At 46.4% G+C, this 17,057-nt stretch overlaps 1 protein-coding gene across 1 annotated transcript; it reads right to left on the bottom strand.

The window, feature by feature from the left end:
* Positions 1 to 364: 364 nt before the first annotated feature.
* On the bottom strand, positions 365 to 13,697 carry LOC121046009 (phospholipid scramblase 2-like). The gene is made up of 5 exons (XM_040499591.2): positions 13,583 to 13,697; positions 8,454 to 8,531; positions 6,141 to 6,280; positions 3,311 to 3,475; positions 365 to 586 (listed from the first exon to the last, which is right to left on the bottom strand). The coding sequence occupies exons 1-5, from the start codon at positions 13,695 to 13,697 to the stop codon at positions 365 to 367; spliced, it is 720 nt and encodes a 239-aa protein (XP_040355525.2).
* Between the last annotated feature and the right edge of the window lie 3,360 nt (positions 13,698 to 17,057).

Raw genomic sequence — 17,057 nt, 5'->3', positions numbered from 1 at the left:
GCGTTTGAAACTGCACCTACGCAGGCTGCGCCTATTGAAATCACAGTCCACTCGGTTAGGGTTAGGAGGGACGCCGGTGAGAGTCTAGCCTCAAGCTCAGTGACTGGGCTCACAAACGGTTTGTTGCCCCTGGGGTAGAGTGTTTTTTGGAAAGGTGTATAGTCACTGAGGGCATAAGAAGCGTAAGGCGGGGGGTCGGGGGGGTTGCTTATTATGTTCACGATTGTTGCTTCGCGATTCGTTCTTCGGCATTCTTATCGGCGCCGCAATCTCACTGGCTGTGGAGCGAAAATGAGATGCTCGGCCACGCCCTTCTTTTCTTAAACTGCCATTGACAATGGGAAGCTTGACATGTAATAATGAACTAGTAACGTTGACCGCGAACGCGTGAAACACCGTAGGCAGCGAGTAAGCAGCCACTCACAATCAGGAACGTGCATCCCAAAAGCACCGCCTTGAACTTGACGTCCAAGTCGATGGGGAACACCACGGTAAAGTTGTCCACGTCCGTGAGCATTTCCTTGAAGATGCCGGTCCAATTTTTTGTGATCATGCCGACCTTGTGCTTTTCGTCGGGAGTAAAAATCTGCGAGGTTTACGAAATACGCGTGTACAGGCTAAAGGTTATGCAATCGTTTCAGCGTCGACAATTTCTTGCATTTTATTCAACGGACAGATTCATAAAGTTTAATTTTGGGGTTGCAGTAAGCCGCACAAGTGCTGCGCTGTGCCGCCATGGTCTTCTTCCCAAGGGCTGCACGTCGTACGTGTCTCTTGCACCGACGCACCTTACGCTACTTTTAAAACATGAAGGGACTTTAGTGGGGACAACGCCCAGAATGCGATCCAATTCCCGCTGTGACAATCCCGTTGTGACGATATTACACTGCTGCTCACACAGTGGACACGAAGTCTGCGTAGGCTTGATTTTGGCTCGTGACAATCAATGCCTCGACATGCACTCAGATAGGAGCTCGTGCACAATCGCTGGGATGCAGGGGAACAGCCGTACCTATACACTGTACCTTAACAATGCGTGGAACTCAGCGCGCACCCTGTGCTTTGCCAACACAAACGCGTGGCTATGTTAAAAACATTGGCGGTGTATAATAGGCTCCAGATCACGTGACCGCTCTTTCTGGCTATGAATGGTAAGCGGTGTTCGTTTTTCTCGAATTTTTTCCTGCGACCGCCATTGCGTCGAAAAAAAATGCGACGTGTGTTTCATGGGTCATAAATGTCAAGGAATAATTCTAAGCTGTATTTATTGAAAGTAGAAAAATTGTTGCATCGCCTCTTTCGTCTATGCGCCGTGCGTGTTCGTCTGCTCCTTGCGCACCTCGCGGGTTTGGCTCGGACGTTACGCCTCTGCGGTGGCGCTGTTGTTGCCACGGCGCATGCGCAGAAGCTCCACTTCACGCCAATCTGGTCTCTGTACTCGCACAGTGCCCACACCTGGTGTGGGCGAATTAAATGCAGGCTTGTTTGGAAACAGTTTGTTGGTCTATATATGAACCGCCGCGTGGCCATTGTTTCCCCCGAACCTCGCCCAACGACGGCTCCTACTTGGCTGCTTCGTCATCGCTCGCTTCCTGCGCGTTCTCTACGTTGCCCTGTGAGCTAAGCATGCCCCTGCTTGCGTTGTGATGCACCAAAGCCGTATCTTAGAACACATGCTCGGCGTATACAGAAAGAAACTGAGGGCGAGGAAGAGATGAGACTGATCGGTCAAGTCGGAGCGCCAAGCTCTCATTGGACGGAAAGTGGGCAGACGCAAAGGCTAATTTAATTTTTCTGTTTCTGTCTGCTTTTACGGTGCTTCTGCGCATTCTTACGAGAAAACGCGCTGTGACAAAAATAAACTGATTCTGATTCTGATTCTTCGCCGGAGAATAACAGGAGCCACATTTGTTACTTGGGTCTTAGCGAATAATAGGTAACATTATTGACATTATAAAAGTGTAATTGCTTTAGTCAGTTTTTAGCTGTTTTTTATTAGTGAACGATGTTAAACTTCACTATGTTTATGGCCGAAAACTTTGTTCTATAGCAGGTGTGTAAAAAAAGCGACTATTCTAAGCAAAAGAACAATTGAAATGAAGGTAGCATGTGTTCAAGATTCTCGAGCAAGCCAGTGTCGCTTATATATTTCTTACATGACAGTCCTGTCACTCCTCTTCTTTATTGCAAATCGGGCTATATTATTTGGCCGTCACGTTATCTTCATCGACTACATGCACATGCACATACGCATCGACTACATGCACATGCACATGCACATCGACTACATGCACTGATTCAGTGCGACACTGTGTAGTTCTTGCCGTCTCCCTCGGTTATCCAGATATCCTTCATTCGTTTGGCACCTAAATCCGCCATGAGGAGAAGCGCCGACATCGTGTTAGAGCTAATAGTGTCCGACAGTGCATATAAATACACGCATGAAGCTGTTTTATCACTGTGTTCAAAGTTCGAAAGAAAAGCGCTGTAACCGACCAATATTTTCATTTACGCGATTGAGAAACGTTCCAAGCTATTTACTACATTATAATTATTCGTGATATTTGTTCTTATAAGCAAGCGCACAGTAAAAATGCACCCGCTCCCCCAAATGCATTACCGGAAGGCAATTTTCGGCTGGTCGCTGTCTGCTTCAGTATGCAACAGACTGCGCCAGCTGAAGATTTAGCGATTACATTATAATAACTTTATGGTACTAGCTCACCCAATTGGTCCTGGCAACACTTGTGGCGCCCTCATTTCGGGTAGTACAAGCTCACCTGATTAGGCACCAGAGGCGCTTCGAACGACTTCATTATTGAGAATTTTGTTAGTTTCTTGTGCTGATCGAATTGAAAACAGATTTTCATGTCCGAGGTCGACTAAATCCGACGCCGTGAAACAATCGAAATTGAGAGATTCGTATTCATACAGCTAGTATACGTGTTTCTTATTCTGGGTGGTCTGAGTGGTGCACGTCAGACCACCTAAATTCGCAGCTTTTTTTTTTTTCACTTTGAAACGTTAGAAACGGCTTCTCCTGGATCGTGCGCTTAGCGTCCTAGCCTTGACCTGCGTTAAGCTATGGTTTCAATTTTTGCTTTCTTTTTTGTATATTTCCCGTGGTCATGTGCGGCGCCAAGCTATCACGCGTGACAGTTTGAGGAGCGCAAGTTTTTACTACCCATTACCGATGAAAAGTTCGCTTTTCGCAGCGTCCCCTGGTCAATGCAGGTCTATTCATGTGTCTAAATTGATTGTCCTCAACTCTTGGACGACGCCACCGATTGTGAAAGGATTGTGCACGCACATTGAAGACGACGTCGCCGAAGCAGCTGGAAGTAATGAAAGGGCCCTTCACGAGCAGGACAAGCTTTCTGTTGGCGTCCAGGATGGAGAAGTTCGGGAAGATGATAGAAAAGTTTTGCTTGACGTAGCCCACCACGTTACCAGGAGGTGCCTGGACCGACATATCCTGGACGCGAAAGGGGAAACGCATGCATATTGAGGACACGAGCGTGTGTACACGCCCTCGGAAAAACAACGTACTTACACAATACGGTCTATGACGGTGTGTGCCTAGAAGGTGTACAGCATGTAGCTAGGATTGCACCCCTAACATCTTCCTGAGATGATCCTTGGAACCGGTTTAAAGAAATTCGCAGCAGACATCCTATAGATGTCCTTGGGCTACTGACTATGTAACATCCTGCTAGGGACATCCTATCGAAAGGGAGTTCATGATGACAAAAGGGAGATAGCCGCTCTGTTTCCAGATGAAGAGAAGTTGCATGTAGGGTAACTGTAGGATACTGCTAAAGGGATAATAGCATGTAAGTGGTAAATTTTCTATAGGTGCTCATAGGAAGAACCTAGGAGGACCACAGCCGAAATTTCTAACATTTAACTCATGTAGTATAGAAATTGTAAAAAAGAAGGAAGGTGCTTGGAGTAACTATTTAATTTATTTAGGATTACGTAGTTCAAATGTTTGCCAAGAAGCCATCAAATGTGGTAAGCAAAATATATAAATACAAAATAACATTGCCTCCCCCTTGTACTACTTCTTTATAACTCTTTGTTTTATTCTTCCTTTAACTATTGTTTTTTGGTATGGGGAAGTACCGCTTTTATCAATATTTATGGCCTTCGTGTATTACAGATAAGAGTTGTTCGGGTTCTGGGCAATCAAATTTGGTACGACAGCCACGCGGCACCATTATTCAAAGAGCTAGATATATTTCCAATAATAAGCTTCTAAGATTACAAACTTTCCATGTCATACAAAACAGCCTCGGGCAATCCAGGCAGAGATCTCCCCTATCTTTCTTTACTTAAGTTAAAAAGTACATCCTATGCCATGCGTCATACCGCCGACTGGACGGTCCCACGCTCCAGGACCAACTGTGGCAAATATGCTACAGTATTAGCTAACATAAATGTTGAATTATTTATTTTGATTGAATAGTATGGGCTCGAAAGCGTTTCCAGAATATATATATGTGCTCTCTACGCGTGCCGTCAAATTAATTTTTAGTGAACTAACTGTGTTCACGAGTCATTATGTCATTTTCCCCCGTTTCTGGATTTTTTCTTTTAATCTTTGGTGATCAGATTATGTTTGCGGACGATTTTTTATAAGTCTTTAGTGATCTGATTGTTTGCATATGATTTTGTTATTTGTTTTATTAATGTTTTAGCTACTGTTGCTGTTGCGGGGGGAGGAGCCTTGTGAAACAGTCTTTGTACTGTTTTTTCTTTCCCCCTTCTTTTTTCTGTTTGAATAGGAAACAATAAACTATTAACATATAATATAAACTTTATAGGAAGTTGCTGCAATTGCTACAAGAGTACTAGAATGTCCACGGCCAATTTTCTATAGTGGGCTTATAGGAAGAGGACGACCACAGCTGAGATTAAATATAATGTTGCGTCAAGAGTAGTGGAATGTCCGCGGCCAATTTTTTATAGACGCTTTGCAGCAGCTGTGCATGGGCGCCGCCATAACTGACCTTCAGTTTTTGTTCCCTCTTATTCCGTTCGCTTCACTTCATCATTACCACAGCAGGACAGGTTATTGCCATTTTAGATGCTACTGTGTTCTTGTGCCCAGCATAGGCCCTTGTGAAGACCCGTCAACGCCCGCTTCAGTAGCTCGGCATCTCGGTAAGACAAGAGAAGGGCGGCTATGGCGGCTCAATCTGGCGCGTGTGTAAAGCGTCTATAGGTGGCTCCATGGTCCCATTTGTGTCTCGGGGCCCCCGACCCACCAGCGTGAGAAACACCAATTTGTGTCCGTCGACAGAATCCAACAAGCTTTTGGTAGGCCAAAGCAACGTATGACGCGCGGTACCGCACGTTCACAAATATGCCTTTGTGACTGCTGAGTGACTCGTTACAAAGGAGTTGGCAAAAGACGTATCTGGTGTGTGCGCAAGCATGCATGCAGTGTTCGATGTTAGTGGCTCTAAAGGCTTCGCTTCGTTACAGAGACATACATTAAGAAAGCTCGAGGACATAACAAATACGCCTTGTTTAGTTTGATTTGTGTGTGTTTTTTACCGTTCGAGCGACACCGACTGACTATCAAAGAGCATGCCTATGGAGGGAATTGCAGAAAATTACACTGGAATGCCAGAAAGTCGACTTACATTTGTCGGCAAACAAAAAAGTGGTGTTGGTAGCAGGACTTGGACCCTCGCACGCCAACAAAAATCGTTCTATGTCCGCCAACCAAGCTATACATCAAACATTTCGCACTCTGAGGCATGTTTTTCTTAGTACTGAATCATTTCTTGAGTATGTTATTTGATCGCCAGGGGCGACGCTCGAGCGTAAACAAAAGTTTGCCAACTATCTGTACATTTTGCGTATCCGCGAACAGAGGACCACGAGCTTCCCGCTAGCCACCATGCACAAGGCGTCACCTAAATAAGGCTAACGGACACCTGCGCTGCCTCAGCATTTGGCTCGTATTCATGTTCTGAAACAATTGAACTCGATTCCCAACCGGATGCTGACTCAAAAGTCTTGTCCTATTTGTGCCCAGCGTTGCCCTTTTTCCAGTGACGCGGAAAACGCAGCACCACGGTTTTATTATCTGCGAGGTATTGCACCAATAGCCTCGAATCCCTGCTGACCTGCAGGCAGCAGAAGCAGATGCCAGAGCTGCATCGAAGCGGTCTGAACAGGCGTATCACTTCCCGAGAGGTGTGGTCGAGAAGCCGGAGCTCGAAGGGTCGGTTCTGTCCGCACAAGCAGCGAACGATGCAGTCGCTTTCTACGTACAAAAAAAAAAATGGAAGGATAGTGGGTAGACCTCAACGCTATTTGCCTTACGGTCTAACCACTCTTTTTTTAGCAGCCAATAAGAGTTTAGCGTTTCGACATCATCGCAACCCCTGCAAAAGCAGCAGACGAACTTTAGGGAGCCATCAATGCGTTTTTCAATATAGCGAGGGTTCGACATACTAAAACTCTAGACGGAGGCAAGAAAGGACGTAAAGCCAACCGCCTCAAACACAGCTATTGAATGTTGTTCACCAAACTTTATTTATACAGTCATCTTCACCCTAGAGCCCTATAATCGTCTTCGATACGATCGATCTGGTCTGCTCAAGCTCAATCGGTCGAACTCCACCCTCATGGGTTCAGTCGGCGGTGAGAATATTACCTTAGAGCAGGTCGACAGGTTGAAGTTTAGCAGACGATTTGGAGAGTGTGCAAAATGGTGAAAGGGCGCTAGGGAAGAGGTGACTATAAAGGAAATGTGGTGAATAAAGTAAGTAGCTGTGTTCAAAACGTTTTGGTTGTCCTCTTTTTAAAGCGATAACTTCACGGGTGACACTTTGTAGAGGTTTCGGTGTCGCCGTTTGTTGTCTGTCGTCGCAGCCGAGATAAAAAAAAAGAAAAAAAAAACTTTTTCTCTTTTTTTATGGCGCAAGGAGAGAAGAGCCGGCTGTTCCTATTCCCATTGCCCGCGCGGTGCGAAGAGGGAAGAGAACAGAGCCCGACGACCGCGCCAATGACGGCACAATGACGAGGAAGCGTCAGCGGAGCGTCTTCCCCTGTCGTCTGCTAACGATATCTTCAAAACAAGGCCGGCTTGCTAAAAACGTGTGTCAACTGAGACTGGGTCAAAGAAAGCACTGCCAAAGCCAGCGCACGAGCTGAGCGGGACTTAAACCGCGTCTCAAGGCACTCCTTAGAATAGATGCTTGGGCGAGTTGGATATACTTTAGCGCTTCTTCTGCAACATCAAGGCACTCGTTCGCCCCAGCATTTTCTGTTCTTTCTTTCACCCACTCTCGGCTGAGACGCTGTTCTAGCAAGCCAGCCCAGGTGCTTACAAACACTACTCGCATTATACTGTGTTGCCACGCGTGTCGAACACAGTTGCTACGCGTAATGTTGGAGGGTCTCACAAGCTTCCTCCGCGTTCGATTTCACTACATTATCTCTACTTCTCGGACCCGACTCGAAAAGTATGTCTTGCCAAAACTCGTCACATCGCACCCACATTCTCTGTGGAGCTTCGCCTCGTTTCTCTGCATCCGTACACCTCTCCGCTCATCGCTCATTGTCAACATTACTACTCTCTTCACCGCTCAACAGCACCGGGAAAACCTGTTCTTTCGCTTGCGTCGCCACTGCCGCAGACTCTTCATAATGGCGCCGCCGCGCCAAGGCCGTACTCCGTCCCAGGAGCGAGCGCGGAGGAAACGGCTGGCTTCCGCGGCTCGCGACCGGCGTCGCTCCCACACTGACCACCAACGAAAGGCTGGTGTCCAGTTTGCCCGCCTACTTTATTCAGCATCCGGTGGCTCGACTTGCCCACTTACCTTACCGATCACGCGTGCACTCCTAGCAGTCGTCAGTGGCTTCCATGACGCCATCCACGGCAATGTGCATTAATTAATCAATTCGCACCTCCGTCCTCCAGTACATGACGACACCATTTTGCCCGCATTACGCGAACATGCTACACCTATCGCTTTTATTTTTATTCACATTCTTGGCAAAAAAACCTCCCCATTTGGCCTCCGTCTAGGGTTTTAGTACATCAAATAACAACTAGCTCGCCTGTCATAGTAAAGGCCTGTTCACACTCTTGCGACCGAGTAAGACCGAGAGAGACCAGACCGGTTTTAAGCCTCTTGCAACTTCTTAGGACCAGCTTCGCTGCAACGCATCCGGTCCTAAGACGTCGCAAAATGCTTAAAAACCGGTCTGGTCTCTCTCGGTCGTACTCGGTCGCATATATATGAACGGCGCTTAAGGTTGTCTTCAAACGGCAAGGGTTGTTTTTGTTACCAATGATGCGCTAATCCTTGAGCCCATAAAGGAGCCGAGAATATTGGCGCCTGAACGTGCCGAGCTGAGTTGTTTACCATATATGTACTTTAGTCGTCGGTTTGGTTAAAGGTCAATTCAATATGCGGAAGGAGCGTTACCTTCGACTCCGAAGAAGATGAACTGCCCCATCGTATTCTTCACCACGTATTTGTTGGCTTGCTCGTACCCCACCAGCACTGCATCGGACAGTGAAAAGTTGATTTTGGTTGCCGCTTGCAGCGCCCGTTATCATCCGGCGCCAGTCAAGAAGTTTTGTTATTTAAAATATAACGATGAACGCACTAATTCTAACATGTTGATAATTTTTTTTATATGAAGTTCACGAATACTACTTCACATCCCCCTACCCAAACCCCCGACAGAAACCCCCTTTGAATTCTCCGACCATCACTGACTTCAGTCTAACAGATATGTTTACCAATGAGGAGCAATCTGTTACGTTTAGATTTTTGAAAAAAAAAAAAGTTTCCCACGATCTAGAAAGACAAAAGGAAGACCCGCTAGCAGCCACTATGAGGCAGTTGAATCCAGCTTCAAAGCGTCTAACGTTCCAGAGCCATTCCCTCCTTCCCCGCCAGCTGAGGTGTGCACCCTTTCAATGGACCTTTTGGCGAATATGTGCTGCCACCTATGGGGCGATGGACGAACCTGAGGCGCACTGGGTTGGAGAGTATTTGTAGAGAAAACAACGTCCACGTTAGGCTTCTTGTGTGCTACCGGTTCGTTTTCTTTTTGTTGCTCTTAGTTTTCTTTCGCTGCTCGCATTTATACATCAGCCAAACTGGCCGATGTATAAATGATAGAGCAAGGGAGCACGCAGCCTCGGTGAGAAGAACATCAGCAGGACATTTGTCAGCTCATTGCCGGACCTGTGGATGCGATGCCGAGCTCACCAGCATAACCGTCCTTCATAGGAACAAGAACTCCTTCGCGCGGGAAGTGCTGGAGGCCTTGGCCATCGAAGAAAAAGGAGAAGATTGCGGTCTGCCACACTCCGTTTAATACTAGGCTAAAAGGTTTTTATAAGTGTTGATTCTGCCGTTAGACGAAGAAAAAGAAAGAAAAAAAGGGCCTAGGCCGGGAAGAAGACAAAGTAAAATTCAGTTGATTGTCGGCGTTGTCTTTGTCCAGTTCTTTCCTTCGTGTCCTTGTTTTTTTGTGTTCAGCTGACCTGATTGCCAACAAAAGGTTCTGATGATCTGGAGGACCAGCGTTGAAACCAACCGAGGGCTGACGGCCGTGGACGCGAGTAGCTAAACAGTGTAGGAACATAGTCCGGGTGTGCCTTGTCTAACGCCGGCTGTGATCATCGCCGCACTTCGCATAGCTCTATCGCTTGCAACAATTACAAGTCAACTTACCTGTAATAAAATGGGCGCAACATAGTCTGGACAGCTGACTCGGCTCCCAGTTCTTCGAGAGGTCGGACTTGTCAACTCTCCTGACGGCACGAATCCAGGCTGCTCGCTTAACGGGATGAAGCTTAGCACACGGGAAGCGAAAAACGCTAATTCCACAACCCGGGCGATAATAGTTCCGTCTGCCGAAGGCTACACAGTTCACCGGCATGATTGCGGTGCACGTCGTAATCTAGAACGGGCGTCGTCAGTACGATGACTCGTGTTCACCTTGTTCGCAACATCACAACTTGAGTCTCGATGGTCTCCAAGGCGCGCAAAGGCGAGAAAAGCAAGATGGCGGATTGTTTAGAACTAGATACTCTCGAACCCAGGCGCATCAAATACTCCGCGCATGCGCACCGCGTATTTCTACAAAAGGTCCATTGTACGGAAAAGCGTTCCAAGAAACGACGCTCCTGGAACGGATTCCTTTTAGGAGGAACGGAAGAACGCCACCGTCCCATCTTGCGCCAGTGGAACTGGATCGGGAGCTTGTTACGTTTTCGAAAAAAACAAAAGAAAGAACTGCGTCCTATTTTTAAAACAATGCATATCTGCAATTTTACCCGAATTTAGTAAAGATGTAGGCTTTTTTTTTTTACTTTCAACTGTTTCAATCTCCGACTTCAAGGGATGGAAAAGTGTCCGAGAGGTAGTCAAAAACAAAGAACTGGAACGAATGTGATCCTGACGACACGACACGTATAGTTCGATGTGAATATTTTCACTCGCTCGCTTTATTTTATCTATGGATTATCCAGCACAATATTTCATCAAGTTACTCAGACGTAACGTTGCTTTAAGGGCAAGTTCCAATCTTTAAAAAAATGTAACGAGAATGTGTTTCTTTCGAATTCCCCTGGAACTGGAAAGGGGACTTTTTCCAAGTTCGAGAATGGACGAGTGACGAGCTACCGTTCTTGTTTTGCAGGGACGTGTGCTACACTACTCTCAAGTGCCTGAACGCATCGAACTCGAGCACTGTATTGTGAGTATTGTACACGTCACAAAAAACGAGTGATCGATTACAATTGCAATTACTCTTGGTTAAAACGTATTCAATTAGAGTTCCTGATGACTGACAGGACAATACATTGTCCGTTACTTGAAGAATAACTGCTACTTTTAAGAATACTTCAGATATCAAGAAAGAAAAAAAATATGTAACTGCCAGTTTTAAAATGGGCCTTTCGTACAGTCTTATTAGTTAGAATCGCCAAATTACAAGCTACTCATCCTCTCAATTCTAATTTTGGTAGACCATGCCTTCTCCTATGCGAGACTTGGTTCGAGGTTTCCTTAGTAGGGAACTTGTAGAAACAAAGGACGCCATTAGGAAGGGGAAGAAAATAAATGGTATTGTTAACAAGTAATAGACCCTTTCGAGAATACAGTGCCATCTGGTGACTCAGATGGCAGCTTAACTTTTACTATACTAATGGCGGCAATGAACCTGTGGTCTGCAGTATTTGATGGGGCACCGTCACTTTCGCAAGTCAACGGTAAATGAGAATGCGTGCCTTCACTCTACAGGTCTTTTAAAATCTCTTTCAGTGTTGATGACGAAAAAGATGCAACCAGTCAGAACAAAGCGCCCGCCCACATAGACGCAGTGATAAAATTTTATACACCAGGGGACTTTGAAGCCGAGTGTGTGCTACTAACAGATTGACTGGGCCCGAGTTAAATATGAACGCTTACGCAGTTCTTGCATCCAATTCCGGATTCACGTCGCGCTAACGTCTAGAATGTCTAGGCCTCGAATCATCTGCTTAGGAGCATCTTCAACTGCTTCCTTCATCAGTAAACAGAAGGCCGCCATTAGTATAGCACATATGACATTTTTCAGATGATGATAGTGATCAAAGTGGCCAGACTGAATTCCGGAAAGGGTCTATTTGAATACTTCCAAAGGAAATCAAATAACTCTCATAATTTCCTACTAATAAAAGCAGTCAGATTACTACAAAATTATTCCAAACAAGTAATTGATTACGAGTAATTGCATTACTACTAATGAGTACCTGAAGTTTATACTGAGTACCGCAAGATTCTAATCAGTACCACAAGTTTGCTTGTAGTAAGCACACAGGGACATCCGAAAATGCGTAACAAGAGACCTTCAAACGAGTTGGACGAATCATCCTGAATGGGACCAGGTGTTGTTCATTCACGTGAACGCTGATCCATTCAAATCAAATGATTACCTTTTAGCAGGTCCTATCAGAAGTGCGACATAAAAGCACTATACCTGACAATGTACTGGAGACCTGAGTTCATCTCTGTTCATAATATCTAAATGTATAAAAAATATCGCGACTGGGTTTTTCACTCTTTTATCTGCATTATTCCTAGTTGTACCAGTTTATTTGGTTTGATTGCGGTTTTAAATTTTTGCGTTTTTTTCTTCTTCTTTTTGCATAATGTACCTTACTTTAGGGGTCATAAAACGATATTCATGACTTTGCAGAGGCGTACTGGTCCTAGTCTGGTGCAAGTATACGTGCACAGATCGCCACTGATTCTGAGAAGCTTCTTTGTCGAGGTGAAATTGCGAGGATAAAAAGGGACTCTTTATTTCAGCCTTGCCTTCGCAAAGCTTGATGACGTAATTGTGGTACCGAAACCACCCGCCTGACGACAGTCGAATGCGGCTCGTGGATTGGACACGAGAACTGCGTGAGCACTCGACTCCGGCTCGGAACAACCAATACCTCGGTGGACACACGGGGGGGGGGGGGGGGGGGGGGGGGGTAGGGAGGGGGCTGGCTGGCTCGCGTCCAACCACTGCGGTGATGAGAGTAGCCGAACTCTAACAATGCCTGGAGCTCAGAAGCTCCAGGCATTAAAAATATCAAAAGTCTACTTTCCCGCAGAATACTGTAAATGACTAACGGCATTGTTCGCGGGACCTAGTTTTCGAGAATTGTAGGCGATTGGCGAAAATTAGGACTTCTCGAAAATTAAGTAGTTTACAGTATTCAGAGCGCCAATCATTGTAATCTGCGAAGAGACTACGGCGATTGACGAGACTGAAAATATGTTAATTTCATCCGCCATGCTCAATGTGGCGCCATCTATCTTATTTGGTGGCAACTAAGGCTGTCAACCAGAACGCGACCCCCAACAAGGCGACCACACCAGCCCATTAAGAGACTCTCGGCCCTAAAGCAGTTTTCGGCCGTTATGCCCTATTCGGCCTCAAAGCCACCCCCAGCCCTTTCGCCCCTCTCGGCCTTAATGCACTCTCGGCCGTAATGCGACTATCGGCCTTAGCAAGATGCTCCCAGCTCAGCACGCGTTTTCTACTTTTCCAACCCCAGCGCATGGCTATGATTAACGTTGGCGGCATAGAATAGGCACCAGGTCACGTGGCCGCTTGTTCTGGATCCGGGTTGAGGGGATCAACGATGGTCATATTTCTCGAATTTTTTTTTTGGCGACTGCCATTGCGTAGAAAGAACAACTAAGGCAAGTTTATTCAGGTTTTAGCGTTAGGAAATGATTCTAAGTAGCATTTAGGAAAGTATGAACTCAGCGTGAGTCCTGTGCTTTGCCGACCCCAGCGCGTGGCTATGATAAACATGGGCGGCTCCAGGTCACGTGGCCGCTTGTTCTTGCTGCGAGTTGAAGAGGTACACGCTGCTCGTTTTTCTCAAGTTTTTTTTTTTTTTTCTGCGATTGCCATTGCGTCGAGAAGAAACAAATACGTGTTTTATGTTACAATTCATGAATGCCCAGGTAAGCGGTATTTACTGAAAGCACAAAAATTGTTGCAGTGCCCCTTTAACATGTATGAGTGAATGCAAGAACAAGTACACACTCACGCTCAATGAACTGAATCTGCTGGTGCACGAGCATCTGGTCGATGAGCTGCAGGTACTCGAGGCCGGGTGGACACTGCCGCCGCTCGACGGACCCCCGCGACGGAGCCGAGGTCATCGGACCCGCTGCGAGTTCCGGGGCCAGCCTTGGGGCCAGCGTTCGGGTTGTAGGCAAAAACGAAAAAGGCCAACGAAGTGCGCGAATAATAGACGTCCTCTACCTCGTAGGGTGGAAGAGCAATCCAGTCAATCAGTCAAATTCAAACATACTTTCGGCGCGGCGGTCGCTATTTTGAACGGCGGAACTGCCCCTATATATCACTCCATGTACAGTCAGTGCATCTTTACAGCCTACCAAACGCTCGTTCGCTGGCTCGAAATGTAAGCAAGGGCCGCCCTATATGCACAAACTTTCAAGATGGCACCTGCCAGAAGCTCAGACGATTGCAAGCGGGGCATCTTGCCACCGCCATGTCCCTGCTCGTGCGGGCTTGTGCGTGCAATTACAAGCTTGACAAAGCTACGTTCACGCGCACGCTGCGCATGCTTCCGGGCAGGGTGCACCAGTGAGGCGTCCTGCTTGCAATAGACCTTTTGCTGAACTCCCCAAGCACCAAGGACTATACTTCGAGTGTAGTTACACGCGCTGCGCGTGCTGGGGTCAGCAGTAGTAACTTTTCTAAAGGAAATGCGTAAAACAAATGACATCTTGCACTGCGCGTTCGTCAACTCTTTATTTTGGTGTTATACTTCGAATCTTTTATACGGAAAAGGCGAGCGCGTGTGGCGCGTGTACATACATTCCCAGCATTGTACTTGATGCTTGGGTAATTTAGCAATGAGCATTTGGACTGTAATCGTGTTTCATGTGTACTTCTTGTTTGGCTAGCTAACTTGAAGTGAATGTAAGGGCGCAAACGAGCTGGTTTAAATTGAACACGATATAAACCCCGGGACTGCAGGTAAAAACGACAGAAGCATTAAAAGATATCGAGGTCTTTTAGTGCTTGTCCTTTTTACCTGCAGTCTCGCGGTTTATGTCATGGGCGTAGTAACCCTGCAGCGAGGGGAGAGAAAAGGGGACGGACAGACACGAAACTCCGAACACAGGGTTACTATGTCTATCCTCAACCAGCTGGCCTGCCTACTTGCTTTAACTTCATTCATGTCATGTTAGCTAACTTATATTTGTTGAATTATTCGTGCTTAATTTTTCTTTCTATTTTTTTTTTAGTCGACTATATTTCTTTTATTAGAACCACTTGGCTGGTGGACGAGAGTAAACATAAAAATATCTATACAATGTCGATATAAAAGACGCAAGAATAAGCTGTGAAAACATCGTCCTCGTTTCTGTTTTCTCATTTCGTTATTATTTCTGTTTATGTTAAATTTTTTAATAACAGTAGGTTGACCAGACGCCCCGTTTCGGGCGGGACAGTCCCGTTTTAGAAGTTCATTTACACCGTGCCGTCATTTTGCCTCGAAAAAGCCGAATGTCCCGTTTTCGCGGGAACATGCAGTTGGAAAATAGGAACTAAGCGAATGAAAGAAAATCGAAAGAATTTTTATTCCCCAGAGACGTAATTTTGTCAAAATAAATGTTAATAAATGTTACCTACCATCAGGGCTGCCAACCCGAGAACTTTTCCAGATTAAGGCAATATTCGGGTCTATGTGGGAATAAGGCAAATCTTGCTAGTTTAAGGGAAAGTTTGGGCACTATATATATATATATGAAAATTTATAAATCAACGAGTTTTTTTTTTTCTTTTAGATAACATTGAATTTCTGCGGCTTTGACTACATTTGGAGTATTCCCTCCATTCGTTTGGTGGTTTGTTGTGCGACCATGTGGCAACACTAAGGAGCAGTGAAGCAACTTTTTCGGCAGAATCAGTTTTCATCGCCTGGTGAAAACTATGGAGGAAGGCACCAGCAAACTCTAAGCTTCTAAGAGTACCGCTGTGCCTTCTCGAAAAAGAAAACTTGAGTACAAGCAGAAATACTGCGATGTCTCGAGATACACACTCACCATGTCCAAGATACCCACTTAGGGGGGATCGGTGGCCGAGTGGTCTAGCGCACACCAGCTCGGAGCACGTGGAGCGAAAGCTCGCACTGCCAGAACCCAGGGATCCTGGGTTCGAGCCCCACCCCTGCCCGTTTCGATCTGGATGAGCATCGTACCGGCGTGCGGTCGTGTATCACTACTGCGTGATGCACGTTAAAGACACCAGGCTAGCGGCTGTACCGCACTGGCTAAATTTCTCATCTACAGCTGGGAGACTCGTCGCCCCTGTGAGGCAGACCAAGTTCTAGGCTGTATAAACAAACACACAACCCAATTTTTTTGATACCCACTTACCATGACGAACAATATTTTGTGAAGTGCCGTGCACGAAATTGTGCTTACTGCGTGTCGTGTCCTTTGTGATCGAGTTTGAGAACTCTAGCTTGTGCCTCTGCTGCCAGCGAATCTGCTCTTTCATTTCCGGGTATATCTACATGTGATGGGATCCATTGAAACCAGATGGTTGTTTCCTGTTTTGCAGGGCGCCTGGTCAAATTCGCGATAGATCTGGCTAGTGGGCACGCTTTTTCCAGGCATATTAGTTGTTGTAAGGCGCCTCGAGAGTCCGAGAAGATGGCGATGTTGGAAAGGTTGGTGTGTCGTAGTTTGGGTAATTGCTAACCAAATGGCAGCAAGCTCTGCAGTGGTGGAATCAACGCAGATATCAATTCGTCCTTTACCGTGGTGTCCATCTTCAGGCGAGACATAGGCTGCAGTGCACGAGCTGTCTTTTACGCTTCCATCAGTATAAATGTGCGTCATGCCGGAGTAGGTATTTTCTATTGTCTCAACGGTGATGCTCCGCGCTACCACCTCAGAAGCCTCAGAAACGTGCTTGCGTCGGGGGCGGTCGGCTATCTCTGTTGAGACGTGGAGTTGACAGTCGTCCCGATAAGGGGGAAGTATCGGGCATGCATCCGTTGGGTAGCCGATAGTCTCGCGGAATGTTTTTACAGCCTTTCCAACCTGAGGGTGATGTCGTGTCATGAGGCGTTGAAGAAGTGGGTCCGAGGATGGAGCATCTGATAGACGGCTGACATAACTTAATGCTTTCTCCTGTGCTTGGAGCTGCAGTGGAGAATCTCCCGCCTCGGTCAAAGTTGGAGTGTTCTGTGCGGATTTAGGTAGCCCAAGGCAGAAACGGAGGGTCTTCCTGTGGAAGATTTCTAAATATTTCCATTGCGTATAATTTATATTTAAGAACGGCAAGGCGTAGAGGCGCATGGTCTCGGTTACAAAGGTAAGCTTCACCGTTTCTGAAGCTCCTAGCCTTTTGATTAGGAGGACTGGCGTAGTTGCGCTTATAGCCTTTTTGAGGTCACTTTCTGTGATGTCCCATGTCTACGTCACGAATGATTCCTACAACCGAAGATCGTGGGTGAGCTTCGTAGGTCTGGACTTTGA

This window comes from Ixodes scapularis, unplaced genomic scaffold (assembly GCF_016920785.2).
Source record: "Ixodes scapularis isolate PalLabHiFi unplaced genomic scaffold, ASM1692078v2 PGA_scaffold1__304_contigs__length_218370807, whole genome shotgun sequence".
Classification (NCBI taxonomy): domain Eukaryota; kingdom Metazoa; phylum Arthropoda; class Arachnida; order Ixodida; family Ixodidae; genus Ixodes; species Ixodes scapularis.
This window is presented reverse-complemented; position numbering and strand designations above follow the sequence as displayed.